Raw genomic sequence first — 19,145 nt, forward strand, 5'->3', positions numbered from 1 at the left:
ATGTTTAGACGCACTACTCTTTCACCTAGCACAAGCAGCAGTGGTGGGCGGGGCATGAGGCCTGATCCAGAATTTCTCGGTGAGGAAGGCAGATGAGCTTCTAGTTCATTTTTTTGTGTACTTTTTATGTGGGAAAACACTGTTAAACAAAATGTTAACCTTAGCAGAGGCTTTTCTGCATACTTTAAAGCATGTCTTTAGGGGAACTTGAATATCTCTCAAGAATTTCTTTTACCTGAATCGATTAAAAACCGGTTGTCGCTTTTATGAAGTTATCCTTCTATCCTCCCAACTTTTCAGTGTACTGAGACTTAAATGACAGGTGGACACAATTTTGGTCAGTTTACGTCACTGCACAAGTTGCTCTTCAGGTCCAAGTGACATGTAAAAATCATCCAACTCCAGAACGGGATTAGATAAATATATATAATTTCCTTTTCTCCCGTTTTTACTCCTCTTGCCTGTAGTTTCGTCATATTTTTCTTTCCATGTCACTCTATCACTCGGTCAACTTTTCCCTTGTTCTCCTCCTTCATCTCATATTTTTTGTTCTAAAATTGAAAATGGTAAAGGAAATGTGATAATCAAATTCTGTCCTGCAAGTAAACAAGGCAAAACAGGGTTTTCGTCAAACCAAAATTTAAAACACTAGTGTAGGTTTTTACACTAATACATAGCATATATCGCACATAATAAATCATTAAGTCTACTACAAATTTGTCTGAATGGCATTTGGTACAGATAACAGGTGACAAATGTAGTTCTGTTCTACGGATGTAATATTTCTTCAGCTTCCTAAAGGCTAAAATTAGAGCGTACTAGTGGGCATCAGGAGAAAATAAAGCATCTTCTAAAACTGAAATCTTGATTTTATTATTAGTCATTAGAACTGGACAGTGAATTTCCCCAAACTACTTCTTGGATATCAGGCGAAAACAATCTTGAGTTGCACACTCTGACACCCCGTGGCGCTCACTAATAAAATCCAGGCAAAGCATGCAAAGCCCAGAGTGAATAAGCACTGAGCGTAAGCTGCCATTTTGTGGGCACAGATGCCTCATGGATTGTGGCACCAAGCGTGAAATGAATGTAAAATCATCCATGATGCCGCTTGCCTCCATTATTGTTTTAGGGTGCAGATGAGCTGACATCAGTGTTAGTGTTTCTGAAGATTCATACTGTGTCTGTGGGTCTTTTCACTCCCAGCATATCACCATTCATAGTTGATGCTGCATGCTTAAGTGTTCACAGTTGACAAGGTTGGGTGGTGATCCTCTTCACTGGGTTTTAATGCCTTGTTTTATTACTGTGCAATGCAGATAACCATATTATTGTAAACAGCATACATTTGTGCCTTTTAAGAAATGAGCCCAGAGAGTTACACTGGAATGATTGAGTGTTGCTGCTCATTGCCTCTGTGCATGCCCAATAACTACAAGCTGTACTGCCCAAGAATGCTAGAGAGGTGATGGGAAGGGAAAAGAGGGTATGGATGAGTGAAAGAGGCTGGCTTAACTGATAGAGGTGTAATGCTGACAATGCCCAATTATGAAATATGGTTATTGTCTTTTTAGAATCTTTCCTAAGTGTTGTATAGAGATGCCAGGATTAGGCCAAGAGTAATCTTAGAAAATACTGCCGATGCAGAGGTGTCCATATTGAACAGTGTTCCTTTGGTAATTTATCATTTAATGCTATTTTTTCTTCCCCTCATGTCAAAGGTCTGTAAAGTTGAACAGCTCTCATACAGTGTCTAATTGCTGAAATTACTGCTAATCGACTGATTAATCAAATAACTGGACCACGAATGACATTCATTGTTTTGATATTATGTTATCGTTCTAGGAATATCTGTACATCACAAATTATATTCAGAGGTTTCCGTGGGAGGTAGACAGGTTTGGATTTTCACATAGGATTGGTTGTCCTGGCTTTCCAGTTGAAGTCGATCTGGTACTGTGCTTTCCATAATGAAGGGTATGTCTCTGTGCTGGCGAAAGCTGTGGCCAGAGGCATTATGATTTCGAGTAGCCTGTCCGTCCATTCCATTCTTGAAGACATTCCCTTAAGGTGTTACTAAGGTTCACTTGGAATCAATGATGAACTGTTTAGATTTTAGTTGGCAAAGACCAAAGGTCAAGGTCATGGTAACCTCGCGTTGTTGTCAGTGCGATATATAGACGCCCAGAGGGAATTTCATTGTATGTGGCACGAACATTCACTTCAACTCGAGGAGGAACTGATTAGAAGTTGGTGGTCCAAAGTTAAAGGTTAAGGTGACTGTGACCTCACAAATACATCTTTGGCCATAACAATCAAGAATTCATACACTAATTATGACACAATTTAACACAAATGTCTAATAGGATAAAATCATGAAGTGATGACATTTTATATCCAAATAGTAAAAGGTCAGCTTCACTGTGACATCATAATGTTCTGCAAAAAAACACTTTTGGCCATTATTCAACACAGTAACACAGGGAGGGGATATTGTGGTGATATTTCCTGCCACTTGCCTGGTTGGCAGAGGCATACATTTGTGAGACAGTAATGCTAGATTTTATATATATCTCTCCAACATTAAAGAGAAGCCCAGAATCTCAGCATTTAGGCTGTAATATAGACAGAAAATTATACAAGGCCTCCTGGGCTTTCACTCTCATTGTTTTTACCATAGTGCAGTCAATCAGTCAATTTCAGTAAACATCAGAAGCTAGTAAACGCCAGGTAGCCTAATGGGGTGTATTGCCTCTCTCTGCATGGTTCTGATAAGTTGACTGGAACAAATTGAACAAACAAAATGATGCATTAGTACTTGATTAGTTGGAATTACTTATGGATTTGCTGGTGAGATCCAGATTATCTTTTGGACTTTATGCACTTCTCAAACCCTGCTTGATGGAAAGTGAACTGGTATCTGTTCCCCAATAAGATCCACCTCTTTGTAATGTGGGCACCTTGTTTATCAGGGTTAGCATGTGAATGCAGTGATGTTTTGAAGATTCGGTTACTGGTTATCTAATTCAAAATGTTTCACCCGTCATACACTGAGAATGCCAATGGAGAGATCACACTAATCACTATTCTCTGAGATTTGTGTTGTTGTTTTGTGTATTTTGTGTATGCGTGCTTTAGAAATCTTCACTTAAGTAGTTTTGGTATTATTCCTTCAGTTTGGTGCTTATTGGTACTGAATTTGACACTGCTACATCTTCTTTCCCAGAATAACAGATACGCTAATGTCTGCGTGTTCTGTGGTGGAGATTAACTTTTCTAAACACAAACTCAGCCATCCATGCTCACATCTCTGGGGACTCTTTAAGAGATGGCCACATTAAGCGACATGAGTCACATTAGACCACCATAAGAATAGGAATGTGCACCGACTGGGTTTTTAATTACATCAGATTACTCCTAGATTCGCACTTATCCAGGCTAATTGCCACATCTCCATTAAACCCAGAAATGAGATGCATTTTCTCTCAACACAGCTGCCCCTTTCCAGCTAACCACTTATTATGACACATCATAAGAGTCAAGGACAGTTATGTAACTCATCAGCTCCCCAGTGGCCCAGTCAGACCCATGAATAGTTCATTGTTATTTATCAAGCCATCTTATCTGTGACATGTCGGTGACTTATGGTCCCATGTATATACAGCGTTAACAAGGCACATTTTAGTAAGAGCTTTTAATTGTTTTATGAATCAAGTCTCCCCTTTGTTGTTGTGGCACCCTCATGCTTCTCTGAGGTCTGGGTCAGGGACAAGTGGTTGTAAATTGTTCTCTTCTTCACTGAACTTCAGTTCTCTTTCTGTTTGATTAAGGACATAGTTTCCTCAAGTAGGTGTGTTGTTTAGGAGTGTAAGAAAGCTATTACACTGAGGCATGTTAGTGTGATCATGTTTTCAGTGACTTCGAGTTAAACTACATTTTTTATTCTTTGATGAATGCCTTCTTCATCAGTCATTAACTAAATTATATTCGTATATGCATGGACACCTCAAAAATGCAAACCAATCCAATATCACCACAAAGCAAATCATCAAAAATTAACATGGAGTTGAACTGCCATCACTCTAATGGTCTCAACAAAATAAAAATTATGAACTTGATGATTTAATTAATTATGATATTTACTGCACACCTTTTATATTTGACTGTACCAGACTTGTACTGTCTTGAATGTGCAACTGATTTACTGTTGTACAGTCCCTGAAGAATATTTATTTATGGTAAAAAAAAAAAAATGTAGAATGCTTTTGTTCACATCGTGCTTTTACTTATTGTTTTTTGAAATTGCTAATTAAATTTAGGATTTGCATGTTAGGAAAGATGGATTTCAGAAATCTCTGAGCTACAGTGAATCAAATTATCTACAATATTACAATACACTTTTCTTGTCATGGAAAATTGGTTTGAAGTTATGAAAGTTTTAAAATGTAATTGTAAGATAAGTGTGGGAAGACTGAATATATGAACTTGCCTCAGAGAATCTTGCAGAAGTGCTGCCCCTAACTTGAAAGGGAAGAATGTGTTCATACATAGATGTTGATATGATAATTATCTACTTATTGATACTCTGTCACTCATCTATTTATTTTGGTGTCATAGAAATAATAAATCAGAATAACTGATATATACTATATTCTTTATAGTTTTAGTCACTGATAGTTTTAATGACATTGTAAATTGTTTTTGCACAGTGTAATCCACTTGTCAGACTAACCTATCTTATTTGAAGTAGAATGTTTTATTTATTCATTTATTTATTTTTAATTGAGAATAGGTGTAAAGATTTCATTAAGCTCGAGTCAAACAGTATCTGCTTCACTAAGGTAGTAGTTATTGCAAAAACAATCCTAAGGCAGGAGCAATGAAAAAAAAAAATGTAACAGCTTCCTATGTGAATACAGGGATAGTGGTGGTGCCTGAATGCACAGAAAGCACTGGCAGCACAAATGGTGGTTATGAAAGAGCAACTCAGTCCGACACCTAAATAGACCATTCAGTTGGTAATGGCAGTCGCAAGAACTTAGCTGACAGATTAGCAGATCTAGAGCACAGTACCACTTGAATTGCCTGCCTGAACTTGCAGACTCACTTTATTTCAGCTAGACAGCTCACAAGCTCAATAAAACACATTTTTATTGAGAATAAATGTTAATTCAAGTTTTATTTTGGTCCTAGGCCATGTTTATAGGCAGAATTGTTGGATCAGCCAAAGCAGAAGCTGGGTGCAATCAATACTAACCCTCCAACACCAGCTACACCACAGGGCAGTTTGAGTTAAGATAAGCTTTAGTCTAGACACTGTCTGGAATAACTGCCAATAGTTAGTGAAGACTCTACCATGCAGCTAAACCTAGACCCCATTTTTCTCTCAAGGAGATGCAAAACAATTTAAACAGTTTTATGTTTTACCAAATAACAAAGCATATGTGATGTACTGGAGCAAAACTGTTGAAGGGTGAACTTTAATTCTGCAGAAAGTCAACACCGTTAAGGCGGCTGTATACTCAGTCAGAACTACTTGTTGGAAGGTGAGTGGCTTCAGAAACCTAACTAAAAGGTTTTTGGTTGAAATGTGACTTTTGAGTGGGATGTCCACATGAGTGAAGAGAGGAAGCTGGATTTGAACATGCTCTCTCTTTTTTTTTTTTTCATTTGTTACACAACTACTTGTGGCACTTTCTGTGTCCACAAAAGAGTGCAACATTATCATATATGCTTTCCAGGAGAGACTGACTGAAAATGTGTGCCGTTATCCCCATATTTAAACCATATCACATCTTCTTCTCTATGATGGCTGGCTTTTCACACTAAATTTGGACTGCTGTTTGGACTAGCTATAAATATGAATTCTGACATAGTGCATTATTTTAGCATAAACTAGCCCTTATTCTGAATGATGGAGCAGCAAATTTTGTCAGGATCCAAGGTGGGCCCTCAGTTCTCATTTGTGAGCATAGCAATCCATCTCAAATGCGACAGTGATCAGCAATCATAACACAGCATTATCCCTTGATGCTGTTCATAACAGCAGGGGACCATTGTCTCAACTTGAATATCACTTTTGGAAAGTTAACAAATACAGTAGCAGCAAATGTCGTGAAAAACCTAGATGGATAAGTGATTGGGAGACTATCTAGAGGATAAAGCCCAGCTTAATCATGTAAGAAAGCAGACTTTGTTTTAGCCTTACCACTGAGGAGCAAATGCTTGTCAGGAAATTTGGGGCACGGAAATGTGGAGCTAAATTTTTAGTTTGAGCAAATAATTACTCACTGTTCTTATTAGTAATTTGGTGTGACATTATAACATCATGCATGTGACTGAAAGTGACCCAATTTGAATTTATTTTCCCACAATATAATAAGTCAATGAATCTTTAAAGGAAAGAAACGATTCAGTAAGGTGTCTATGTAGAACAAAGAATCCCTGTGTAAACAGTGTTTAATTTAATATCCCTTTCTGCCGAGTCCTATTATTATACATCTGTGCCCACCGGAATCCCTCAACAGACTCACAGGGTATCTAATTGGTATCTAATCTAATCAATTTAGCAAGTGTATGACTTCTGACAAAGTACAATGGCTATCCTTCGCAGTGAATGTGATATGCTTGCAGATCATGGCTTTTGTCGTTCAGCAGAGTATGTAGCCTGACATTGCCAGACCAATTCGCATTTGTGAGAGTGAATAAACATGAGTTTGCCGATTGTTCTGGTTTCAAGGCTAGAGAGTATAGCCTTGTCGCCTGTAGCATAGTAGTAACAATATGATCCCATATGGGACCTCTATTTTTTTCTAGTCACACAATAAGCACTTACTGCTTCTGGTAATAAACCTCCAATTCCCAACATGTGAAGAAAGTAGCACCTTTTACCATACTATTCTTTTTATATGGAAACAAAACTGGAGCTGTTACTGCATTACAGGTTCTAATTGTGGTTGCTTATTGCAACAGATAAAATGAAATGAAGTACAACTTCTACCCAAAAGGAGGAAAGATAAAGGATTCAATATGGTTTTGGTGAATTTATCCACCTTGAGCACTAACAATGATCTCAAGAAAGATCTTATAGTAAAATTTGTTCATAATATTCAATACACAACTCTAGTGTTTAATTGTACACAGTAACAGTACACATTGTTATGCTTCTCAGTCAAAATGAGTCAAACCACGCACAGCTCTTCACCTTCTCACTCCTGCCTTGCACTTTGTCTCTATGCATGTTTTTTCTGGAGGTTACAAACCTTTCCCCCAGAAGGTTTTCATACCCTGTTTTGTATGTACTGTACATGTGTGCATAGGCTGACATCTTCAGCAGTACTTGGAGCTGCTGGTGCATTAGGGCATATCTGTCTTCTGAGAAGATGGCACCACAGGCGCCGTCATCCCACTGGCCATTTACTGAGCAGTAGAGAAGAGAAGGACAGAAAAGAGACACATGCTCTGCCTGAATGTCTTCAGTTCCTCCTCCATCAAGTGCTACCTCAGAGAAGTCTTGCAGCTCTGTGAAATGGCTGTAGTGACACATATTCCAAATTCTGATTTAAAACCAAAATTATTGTTTCTATTATTTTTGATGTGATAAGTTATTAGTTTGAAAAAGATAAACTTTTTGCAAATCAAGTTGGGGATTATGCAGGATTCATCCATCCGTTTAAGTTAAAAGATTCTTTAATTTAAAATACACACACTGTAGCACAATCCTATATGATAGCATTGGAAGAGATTATGTTAGATGTCATTTGCCACTGGTGTGACCTGACAAATATCATCCTTTGTTGTTGCATCTCCAACCACGGTAAATTCACCAATTTAGTTTTTTTTACCACACACCACCCTACATACTTATTTAATAAGGGTATGTGAATTTACATCTTAGGTATTCAGACTTAAACAATGTTTCGGAGCATGCACTTACTGGGTACAATATTAGGAACACCTGTATTATACTGTAATGCAATATATAAACCGCTGCAGATACAGGTCAGGAGCTTCAGTTAGGTTGTTGGTGCCTGACGGGCTGGTTTCAGTATTTCTGAAACTGCTGATCTCCTGGGATTTTCACACACAATAGTCTGTAGAGTTGCTCCAAATAGTGTGAAAAACAAAAAACATCCAGAGAGCAGCAGTTCTGCGGATGGAAAAGCTTTGTTGATGAGAGAGGTCAGAGGAGAGTAACCAGACTGGTTGGAGCTGACAGAAAGGCTACAGTAACTCGGATAACCACTGTTTGCAACTGTGGTGAGCAGAAAAGCAACTTAGAAAGCACAACATGTCGAACCCTGAGGTGGATGGGCTACGACAACAGAAGACCACGTCTGGTTCCACTCCTGTCAGGCAAGAACAGAAATCTCAGGCTACAGTAGGCACAGGCTCACTAACACTGGACAATTGAAGACTGGGAAACATAGTCTGGTCTGATGAATCTGGATTTCTGCTGAGGCACGCAGATGGTAGGGCCAAAGTTGGCTTCAACAGCATGAAGCCACGAACCCAACCTACCTGTTGTCACCAGTCCAGGCTGGTGGTGGTCATGGTGGAATGGTGTGGCAAATGTTTTCTTGGCACACTTTGGGCCCCTTGATACAAATCAGTCATGGTCTGAATGCCGCAGCCTGTCTGAGTATTGTTGCTGACAATGTGCCTCCCAACATGGCCACAATTTACCATCTTCTGATGGCTACTTCCAGCATGATAATGAACCATGTCACAAAGCAAAAGTTGCCTTAATGTAGTTCCCTGAACATGACAGTGAGTTCAGTGTACTTGGATGGACTCCCCAGTCACCACATCTGAATCCAATAGAACACCTTTGGGATGTGGTAGGAGTGCAGCTGTTGAAAAATCTGCAGAAATGATGTGATTTGATCAAGCAGAATGTCAGAGGAATGTTTCAAACATCTTGTGGAATCCATGCTATGAAGAATTGAGACAAACAAGGCCCTACCTAGTATTAGTATGGTGTTCCTATTAATGTGCTAAGTGAGTGTAAAAGCAAGCAAGGTGCTATGGCTATGTAGGCCTTTATGTGAGAGAAAGGGAGTGAATGATGGAAATAAGAAGGGCGACACAGCAATTGAGGGAAGTGACTGATCTCCTTCATTTCAGGAAGCAAGGATGGGATCATTTATTGATCTGGACATTTCATTAAGTGTCAGCGGAAAGTGTCACATCAGGTGACAAACGGCTGTTTTCCTTTCATGACCTGGAGACCCCGAGGCCCTGCTTCACCATGACAGCCTTTCTGGCTCACTTTGGTTTGGAGCTCTCTTTGGGAGCCAAAGAAAGCAGCAAGAGACAACAGTGTTTCCCATGTCATCTCTCATTTTTCTTTTCACACCTTTCCTCTGCATACACTCTTACTCAATAGTTAAACTCCTCAAGCAAATGTGGGACCTGCTGTTGCTTAGGTGCATCTCTCAGTGATGAATGATATTTAGATGAAAAACAAATTAGGCAAACAAACACAGATCTGTATATTTCTAACTATAAAATATTAAAGCTGCAGCAATTAGTCGATTAATAAAGTAGATCTACAGCATATTAATTGGCCACTATTTTCACTCTCAGTGAATGGTTTTAGTCATGTTTTTAAGTAAAAATGTTCTAGATTCTCAAATGTGAGCCTTTTCCTGGTTATAGTAATTTGATTATTTTGGGGTTTTAGGAAATTGTGATGCCAATTAATTGACAATGAAAATAATCATTAGCCGCGGCCCTAGATAAATGTCAGTAGTGGGAAACTGTTGAGGAATTGCTAAGTTAATGCTAGAGATAAACTTAGATCAAGTGAATGAAAGCAGCGTCCAATTTAGCTTGGCTTGATGCCAGCCTGATATATAGATATTATATGTAGATTGTCTGCAGTGTTGCTTGCTTAATAGAGCAAAGACATCATGCAAAAAATCATTAATTATACATTCTCATCATTTATGTTATATTAACCTTTAGAGGGGTGCCTCTCTTGACCTATTTTTTTTTCATCTTTAACAACAAATTCTGTCTTCTGTGCACATTTTGAAAGACAAAATTTAAATGACTCACTTAGTTAAAGTCATCAGGAACCGTTGAATTGGAATTTGTTCAGCAGTCATGGCCGGGGATATACAGCCTTTGTGTTGTGTTAATTACAGCTCAGAGAATAATTCAGATAGAGAAAAAATGGCTGAAATCCCCAGAGGGGGATACAGTTGGGAAAATATAGAAAATATGCTCTTGTTGTTTATGCTTAGAACAGCACAACCAAAGCATTGTCACAATTTAGAGTCTTTAAGGTTAGTGCACTTGTGCACGTTGAGCCTTGTTCACAAACTTTAACTTCTCCCTTTTTAATGAAAAGTGCCAACTAAAAGAGAAATGTCTAAAACAGATGCAGACACTTTTATTTTTGCTTAACCAAAGTAAATTTAATAAAAAAAATATCACATGTTGGATGTCTTTGTCGTATGGTGCTGGTCATCAGATACAGATATTGATGGATTTGATATTCTAAAACCAAAGCTTTGACCCCAAAATGAATTTACAACAGTTCTTAAGTAACTTCGGCTTTTAACGTTTTAGTTTAAGATACTAAATTTGTTTGTTGATTGCTAAAATAGTGTTGGTTATTCTGTTGTGCACTGATGAGCAGTATGTCCTCTATCTGCCTAGTTATGAATAGTTAAGTAATGATTAGTATTTTGTTTTGTCAATGCAGTTGGTCTGCTTGGCATATCATAATGAATTAATCCAGTATATCGTGACCTGACAAAACTTTTTTATTATGAACCAGTCATACCATTTTCTATATTATTGGAATTATCACAGTAATATAAACACAAATGGGTACCTTATAATGCCACAAACTGTACATGCAGTATACCTTTAAATACACATTTATTATAAGAGGTGGAAAAAGCAGTCTTTTGTCATTGGATAAAAGGGGACAATGGTAGTTTTCCTCATCTGAATGATGCTTCATTTTGAAAAAAGCAGGTGGGAAAACTACCAGAACATGTTTAAAAGTACACTTTTGCATAATTAGATAGAAAGATAAGTAAGAAATAACTATAATGTTTACTTCTTTATAAACACTAAACAGGATTTCACATCAACAGCATGTGCGTAAAGTTTTGTAAAGGTCTATGCCTCTTGTTAATGCCTATTGTGCTGATTGTAACATAGCTCCCAACTCCAAGCTCCTCCCTGTCAGTCGCAGGTGATGAGAGCAAGACCGATCAATATTTCATTAATGTTACAAGATTGAGGCCCCAACTCCAGTCGATTCCAATGAACCAGGATGACAAAAAGTAGAGTTGGTTGCTGGGTTGTGCCTTGGACTATGCTTACAGTAGCTGTATGTTTGTTTACACACCGTATGTATACAGGAACATTCCTTAAATCTGCTAGTTACAGTGACTTGGGAGGGCCACAGATGAGTAACTGAGTGTGATCATCTCCAGTTAAAAGAGTGGATTACTACACTTCCAACAATATACTGCAATCCAAAACAATAGCAAAGTTACAAAATACAGGAAAAATTTACATAGATTGCATACGTGCTTCACAGGTGACACATTCAACATTTTCAAGATTGTTAGAGCAGGACTGCTTACACCACATTAAAGCTGCATCACAGTATTCTTTTTGTGTTTTAGAGAATCAGTCAAACAGATAATTGGTTCAAATATGAATATCTTTTAAAGGAATATAAAAGAAAAAAATGTAAATTAGAACATTACCCTTGAACCAACTTTGTACCAGGTATAAACACAATCTCATTCATATATTGCCAAAAAGAGACCCTCATGTCTCACATGCTGTCCCGTGCCCCATTTTTCCCCCTCAAATTTGGAAGTGTAATATTTCTCAATTTGGAGTCTTGTTGTAAGTCTTTGTTCCTTTTCTGCCTCGAGTCTAACCTAAGAGCTATAGCCTTCATTCACGGACTGGTTTGAATCTCAAATCAGCTGTGACTAATACACACACAAATACCATATGGTTATTCAATTACACATGTGAATACACACAGACAATTCCCTATTTGTATATTCACATATTTTCTCAGGCACTTGTTTTCCTTTGGTCCCAAATTCTTGTACTGTATTTCCCAGCAAGAGTGAACCCAAGTGTTGGCCCAGTGTCCTAAATGTGAATTCAGAGAGCAGAATTAGAGAGCAGGCATTCTCTGGAGGCAAAGAAAATGTTCATTGCCATGGAAACACACACTCCACGCCCCTACACACACACTCACTCTCTTAAATGGTGTGCACACACGCAGCAGTAAGGAAGTAAGTAGGTTAGTAAACAACAAAGCATCTGTCCAGGTTAGGAGAGGACAGAGTGTCTGTGAATGTAGACTGTTAGTCTGCCCAAAGAGTTGCTGACTCTCCAGACCAGCGCCACTGAGAAACATTGATGCCTGTACATAAATTAGCCACATTTTAAGATGGAACTGACATTATTTGTGAAACATGGAATAAAAAAATCTGTAATCAATACTTTGTGATACGATTCACAAGATGATCATGATATAAGTTTGTTCATAAAGAAAAGTTTTCAGTTTGTAAAACTCTTAAATATTTCTCACATCTACTGGCCCAAAATAATATTTGCACAAGACAGCAGCCTCCTGGGTTATTATATAGTCTAGTAGTATTAGAGTTTTTACAGTTCCATTTTACACTGAATGTATTAGTCTGGTGTTGATATCCAGAGAAGTACTCACCAATTCATAGCATTTAATTACTGTATGTGTCATTATATTGATTTTCACACACAGTAAACTGGAAAAAAAATTGAAAAAATGTAAGGATTGTAAGGGATAGGATAGTAAAAGTTTCAGCTTCATTACTTCCTCTTTACAATATGTTTCTAGGTTAGGTCCTAGAGTCCACAGAATGCTGCTGTAGCTCTGTTACCTCGGCCAAATACTAATTTTATGATGACTCCACTGAGGAAATGGAGGACTGAGATGGACAATGTGTTTGCCAATAGATATGTGGGCGGGTCACAATGAGATGATTGCATTTCAGTTAAGTCTTGAGTAGTTCTGTGTGGTTTGGTAGGAATATGGGGAAGTTTGATGCCTTTATTTAATTTGAATATTTGAATGATTTTTTTGGCATTTCTGCTTTATTAACTAGTGACAGTAGAGGTAGACAGGAAAGACGGGAGAGAGGTGAATGACATGCAGCAAAGGGCTGCTGCGGTAAGGACTCGATATGTGATACCTGCTCTACCAGGTGAGCTATGCTCTGGTATGCTCTGGGACTGTACCTTAAAGGGAAATGTACTGGTATCCCATCAATAATTTCCCAAATTCCCCTTGTAGGAAGTCACTGGTCCTGAACAAGTTGTTTTTACTTCATTGCTGCTTGTAGGTGGATTTTGTTAGCTTTTGACATAGCTAGGCTAGCGGTTTCCCCCTGCTTTTAATGTTCGTGCTGAGCTAAGCTAACCAGCTTTTCATATGTAGCATACAGACATAAGAGTTGTGTCACTCCTTTCATCTAAATCTTGGCAAGAAATCGAATCAGAGCATTTCCAGAAAACTTTCCTTTTATGAGATAACATTCCTCCCATGTAAAACTTCAAGGTTAATCATTTCAGTATGTTTTTGCTTGTACATGATTTCAGCAAAGAGCAGTGGCAGATTAGATTGATTGCCTAGATTTGTTTAACCAGCTTTGGGCTATACAGTAAGTATGAGTTAGTATCAATGATGATGTGGCATTGCGCCCACAGAGCTATCATCAATTAAACTGAGATTGATACACTTGCCTTTATGGGCTTGTGTGTATTGGGAAGATATAAAAGTAAGAAAAAGTCTAAGCTATATTCCATAATGCTATGGGCATGGGGTGCTTCAGAGTTTCCTTGGATAGCCCTACTATTAACTGTATATACAAATGTATCTGGATTGTACGGACAAGTGGATCTGTCTGACCTTGTATACCTGTGGAAGAAAAAACGTAATTTTTCACAGTATAGAAGCTGTCCGTTTTTGAATTTTATTCTACAGAAATGGTCCTTCCTTTGTCCTCTCTCCAGCACTGGGTATGGCTGTCTTTTGATGAGTTGTGATCTGATTACTCAATACTAGGAATTATCAAATAAAGAAATCTGTGAATTGGAGGCACTGATTCACAATTTCACCCAAAGGCATTACCAGTATGCCTCTGAATTGTCCATCAGTGTCACTGGACTGATTTATTTATTTAATACTTGCTGGTATGGCGGTTTGGATACTCATCTCCGGGGGCTTTTTGCTCTCAAAAGCTGTGCACATACACTGTTCTGACAAGTACGTGTGGTGGCAGCTTGAAATATTTCTGCCACTGCATGAATCTTGTATGGGTTAGGCACTTTTAATTATTACAAAGTGCTCTGGTTCTCTTTCCCCTTCCTCCTTCCCATCTTCCCTCCCCCATCAGCATATCTCCCCTCTGTGGTTGGCTGTTCATGCTCTAACAACTTTCATGCATTATTTAATAGCTGACTATGACGAGTCATTTGCTGCCATTCTGTCTAAACTTTTCATCCCTCAGGAGTATGCTTCATAGCTCCGATGGTGATAGCTGACCCTTGCGAGCCCTCTTTCATGGAATTGTGGGTTTTTTGTTTGGTATGTCTATGTAAAAAAAGTCTGTGGAAAATATGTATCCACAAAAGGTTAAAAGGCAAATGAAGGGTCAGCTGAAAGTTAGCTGCTATGCTTCTTTTTTATTGTGTACTTTTCAGAATAATGCTGACGTTTGCCTTTACAGTTTGATTAGCCATAGTATATTAAAAAAGCACAACTGTATAACTTGGGAGTAAAAAGTAATGTTTTCTGTGCTGAAATTGAAAAGAGCCAAGCTATGACTAATTGCTGGACATTGTGTGGCATTTATAAATGAAATCTAAATTCTGAAGGTTAAATAAACAAATTGGCAAAACTGAGCATTCTAACTAGATGACAAAAGGTTGTCTCTCTCTCACACACACACACACACACACACACACACACACACACACACACACACACACACACACACACACACACACACACACACACACACACACACTATTGATAGGATGGCTCAGAAATATCCTGGATGCCTGGCAGGTTTTCGTCTCTGTTCTCCGTCCCTCCCTCACTCCCTCCCTCAGCAGAGCAGCTATCCCATGTGCCAGTCATGCCTGAAGATGAATGAGGCTGTCCGCCTGATCCATGGCTTACCCTACGGCTGTCTCCTCCTTCCAGATCAGATCAGGAGGAACCAAAAACCAAAGCTGTATCCCACCTTAAAATTAACTCTGCCAGCAGCCCCTGCACCCACTTGAGAGAGGCTCTATTACAAACTGTGGGCTTGATGGTTGGTGGTGGGGGGCCTTGGCAGGGGGATGTGTCTCATTGTCTCTTTAAACCTTCAGCTCTGGTAGCCGCCTCTTCAGGGAATACTGCCCAGTTCCTCTCCTACCTCTAAGTGTCTTAAATACCAGTCTATGTAGATATTTGTGGAATATTTGTGGGAGAACAGTAATCCTTTCCTGTGAGGTGCTGTCATTGTCTTGTAAATGCAAAATGCTAGTAACTCTGTTTTTGTAAGGTATCCATTAGTCCCCTAGCCTGATGACATACGTAACCATAGCAGTACTTGGAAACTTGGATTATTATAGAATGAGAGTGCAGTGAAAATTTCAAGGCAGCACTTCAGCACATGCCAGTGTGAGTTTAAATAAGCGGGGAAAGATGGAGAGTTTAATTCTTACTGACAGGAGAAACATAATGAGAGTTAAGAGCAGCAACAGAGGAGGTCTGGGCGAAATTATGGCACTCTATTGAAATGTCCTTGAAAGTGTGTGTGATAAGATATAGTATATACCCAAATGTTGCCACTTCATAGATGCATGTAAATTGCTGTTTTTTTACAATAATTGTGCAGCATTAGCTGGTACCAAGTGTACTTCATTCCCCTCTGGGCTGTCTGGTGTGCTGGTTGTGGCTGACAGTAAATATGTGGCTGGTCATTAAGAGGATCTCTAGAGAACAGTTCCTAAAGAGGAGGGTCCTGAGCCCATCACCAAGCATCAGTTGACTAATAATCTCCTTTTTTCATGTTTTTCTGGGAGACAAAATACAACTTTCAGTTCGTATGATTGTCTTTCTGCCCGTTTTCCCTTCACATTGTTGACAAGTTTTTAACATAATGTTTCATTTTCTGCCTTCTTCTGATGCATACATAACTACATCTTTAGAGTGGAAAGATGAGCCCTGGAGAAAGGTGTTGGGGGAGAGGGATAAATTGAGAGGCAAGACACAGGCATATCGGCCTATATGATTTCTTGTCAGTTTGCCAAGTCATATTTTGTGGTGCTAGTACATATGACACAATAGAGATTCTCTAGTATTAAGGCAAAAAAGATCTGCTCAGTTACACTGTGCAGAATAATCTCCTTTGAATAACTTAAGAGTCCTGGTCATTTAGTCCTTTGAGAACCAAGCTGGCATACGTTATTGATTCTGCATAAGATCCCACTTTGGTAGATTTAGATCATTCAAATGGCCCTTGACAGAATTATAATGGCTTGGACTTTATGGATTTTAATAAGTCCACTGTGATCTAGTGGTTCTATCCATAGTTGAGCTCATTTACACACACACACACACACACACACACACACACACACACACACACACACACACACCAGAGAGAGTATCTTTTAAGTTATCTCTTTTTTCTTTTTGAGATAGTTGTTTTATGAGACAATGACAATTTTTTTCCTGGCGTTACTTAGAATTATGCAGTGTTAGAGCTGCCTGACGGGACTCAACAGATGATATTAAGTTGTGAAGGCCTTTTGGTGCCAAGACCAATCGCTTCCTTTGGGGTTAGGATGGATGTCTCACTGACAGGCCATGATAAGGCCACTCATTGTCAGAATCAAATGCTCGTGTCCCGAGGAAACTGACTTGTGGTGGTCCCTATGTGTTTCTCTTTCATACTCTTTTTATGTCTTTCCATTCTCTCTGACTCTGTTGCTCTGGTCTGTATTTGAAACAATGACAATGTCTGGAGATTCAGGTCCAGACATTGTCCAAAGTTGCCCTTTCACACATGCAGCACACAACTGGGGGTTGTTCATCACCTCACCTACTGGAAAAACTCCCATTTAGTGTAGGCGAGGGGTGGCGCCTGGGTATAGTGTGCAGGAGAAATGATAAGAACATCAACACGCCCACTTGCTTGCTCTGAATTCTCTGGACAATCACGGCTCTATTCACACATGGGCTCAGTTGGACATTGCACAGGGTATACACTAGAGAGCTGAGTGTAAAGTCCGTTTAGTGTCCATTTCAACTGATTCGGACATTTGCATTCTCGCATACAGCTCCTCTGGGTAATGTCTAGAAAGGTTCAGAATTTCACGGCATGTGTGAAAGCAGTTTCAGTGTCTGCTTCAGGAAACCAGTAAATGAAGGCAAATGCCTTGAAGTTTCACTGCATTTAGTATTCTTGCTTGCTTGTTGTGACACTTTTACTGCACTCTCAGAGAGCAGGCTTTGGTTTTCCACTGCCTCTTAAAATCCTGAGCACCATCTGTTGTCATTAGTGTCCAGCATCCATGATATAACAGTGCTGCTGTCTCCGTCTCTGTCTGTCTCTCTTGTACTTTCTTTGTCGTCTTTGTCACCCACTGCTTGTTACTCTTAGAGGAAGGCCAAATGTCCAGATTTAAATACAGTAAACTTGCAAGCTATGTGAAGGAGGAAATTTGTTTTTTCTAGTCTACAGTATCTTTTCAAAGAGGGAATAGTTTGAAAATATATTTCATCTATAATTAAAATCTTGGATTGCTTTCAGTTGTTTACCGTTAGAAACTTTTGTATTGTTTTTGCCTGAGAGAAATATTTGGACAGATATGCACATGTCCAGTCATGCATTCAATGAGTGTAATGAAGTGGATCAAATTTTTTCCCCTTTTTAAAAGGATGGTATTGACTTTTGAGGGTGTAGAATGATTTGAATGTTGTTAATAGGAGCCATTATTGTAGTTTTCTTGTAGGTATTCTGAAATTTTTGTAAATGTTTTGTGCTTGTTTGAATTAATAAAGTTTTCTCACCATCTCTTTCCTTCATAGATCATATAAAGCGCAAGATTCGCCGGCGGCCGTCTTGGGGGCGGGGCATCATCCGTAAGAAGAAGAACTACAAGAAAGGAACAGAAGAGGAGGAAGATGAGCCCGAGGCAGAAGTGGAGGCTGCAGGGCCCAGTGACTCATGTTTCACGCAGGATGAGGAATCATCTTGCGATATCACAGGTCCCCAGCCCAATGGCCACCATCCTCATGCCCCCTCCACAGAGGAGGAGAGCTCCAATGAGCCTCCTGTTGTGGCTCCTGCTGAGCCTCCAGATGCCACTGAAGCCAGAGAAGAACCAGCACCTAAGGATGAGGAGGATTCCACAGCCAAACAGGGAGAGTCTGAGAACACAGAGCAACACAATGAGCTACATTGCCTTGGTCGCAGTTCTCATCCCAAGGCGGACGAGGATAGCCCGGCCAAGCAGGCTGACTTCCAGCCTTTGATTGAAATGTCAGAGTCCTCGGATGCTGAGGCCCAGACCAAGCACACAGAGGGTCTCCTAGTATCACAAGTGGACTGTGTGAATGGAAACGAGTCAATGGACAGCCTGGACTCGCAGAGCCTCAAAACGAGTAGTGAGGCTGAGAAAAGGACTCCTCTGAGCACGGCTGAAGGCTCTAATGAGCCAGAACAGGAAGAGCACAAAGATGAACATGAGAGCCATCCAACTCAGGAGCACCCTCCCCAGGATGGGAGGGTAGTAACAGAAAGTGCTGAGGAAGATCAAGACAAAGAAGGTATAAAGCTAGACTGGATAGTTAGTTAAACAGAATGCAGTGCCTTTTGTCATTCTGTTTTTAGTTTACTTTGTTTACCCCTGAGTAAAAGTAACTGTGTTTGCTTAGGGGATTGATGCCTGGTGTATTTCAAGTACTGTTTTGCTGTCTGTCAGGGTTGGGCCAAAGGTCAAATAGCTGAGCCTGTCTATCACTTTGTCATATAATTGGACAAGCTTTTCAATGGTGGATGAGTTTGAATTACATCCGAAATAAGTTTTTAATTGAGAAGAGAAAGGTG

General features: G+C 39.4%; 1 protein-coding gene across 1 annotated transcript in view; it reads left to right on the top strand.

Annotated features, from left to right (window-relative positions):
- atad2b (ATPase family AAA domain containing 2B) overlaps positions 1–19,145 on the top strand; it is a 70,798-nt gene that overhangs the window by 30,606 nt on the left and 21,047 nt on the right. Inside the window, exon 25 of the mRNA XM_056405468.1 lies at positions 18,125–18,865. Within this exon, the coding sequence (XP_056261443.1) occupies positions 18,125–18,865 (741 nt within the window). The remainder of the gene's footprint in view (positions 1–18,124; positions 18,866–19,145) is intronic.

The sequence above is a fragment of the Seriola aureovittata genome, chromosome 19, assembly GCF_021018895.1.
Source record: "Seriola aureovittata isolate HTS-2021-v1 ecotype China chromosome 19, ASM2101889v1, whole genome shotgun sequence".
Classification (NCBI taxonomy): Eukaryota; Metazoa; Chordata; class Actinopteri; order Carangiformes; family Carangidae; genus Seriola; species Seriola aureovittata.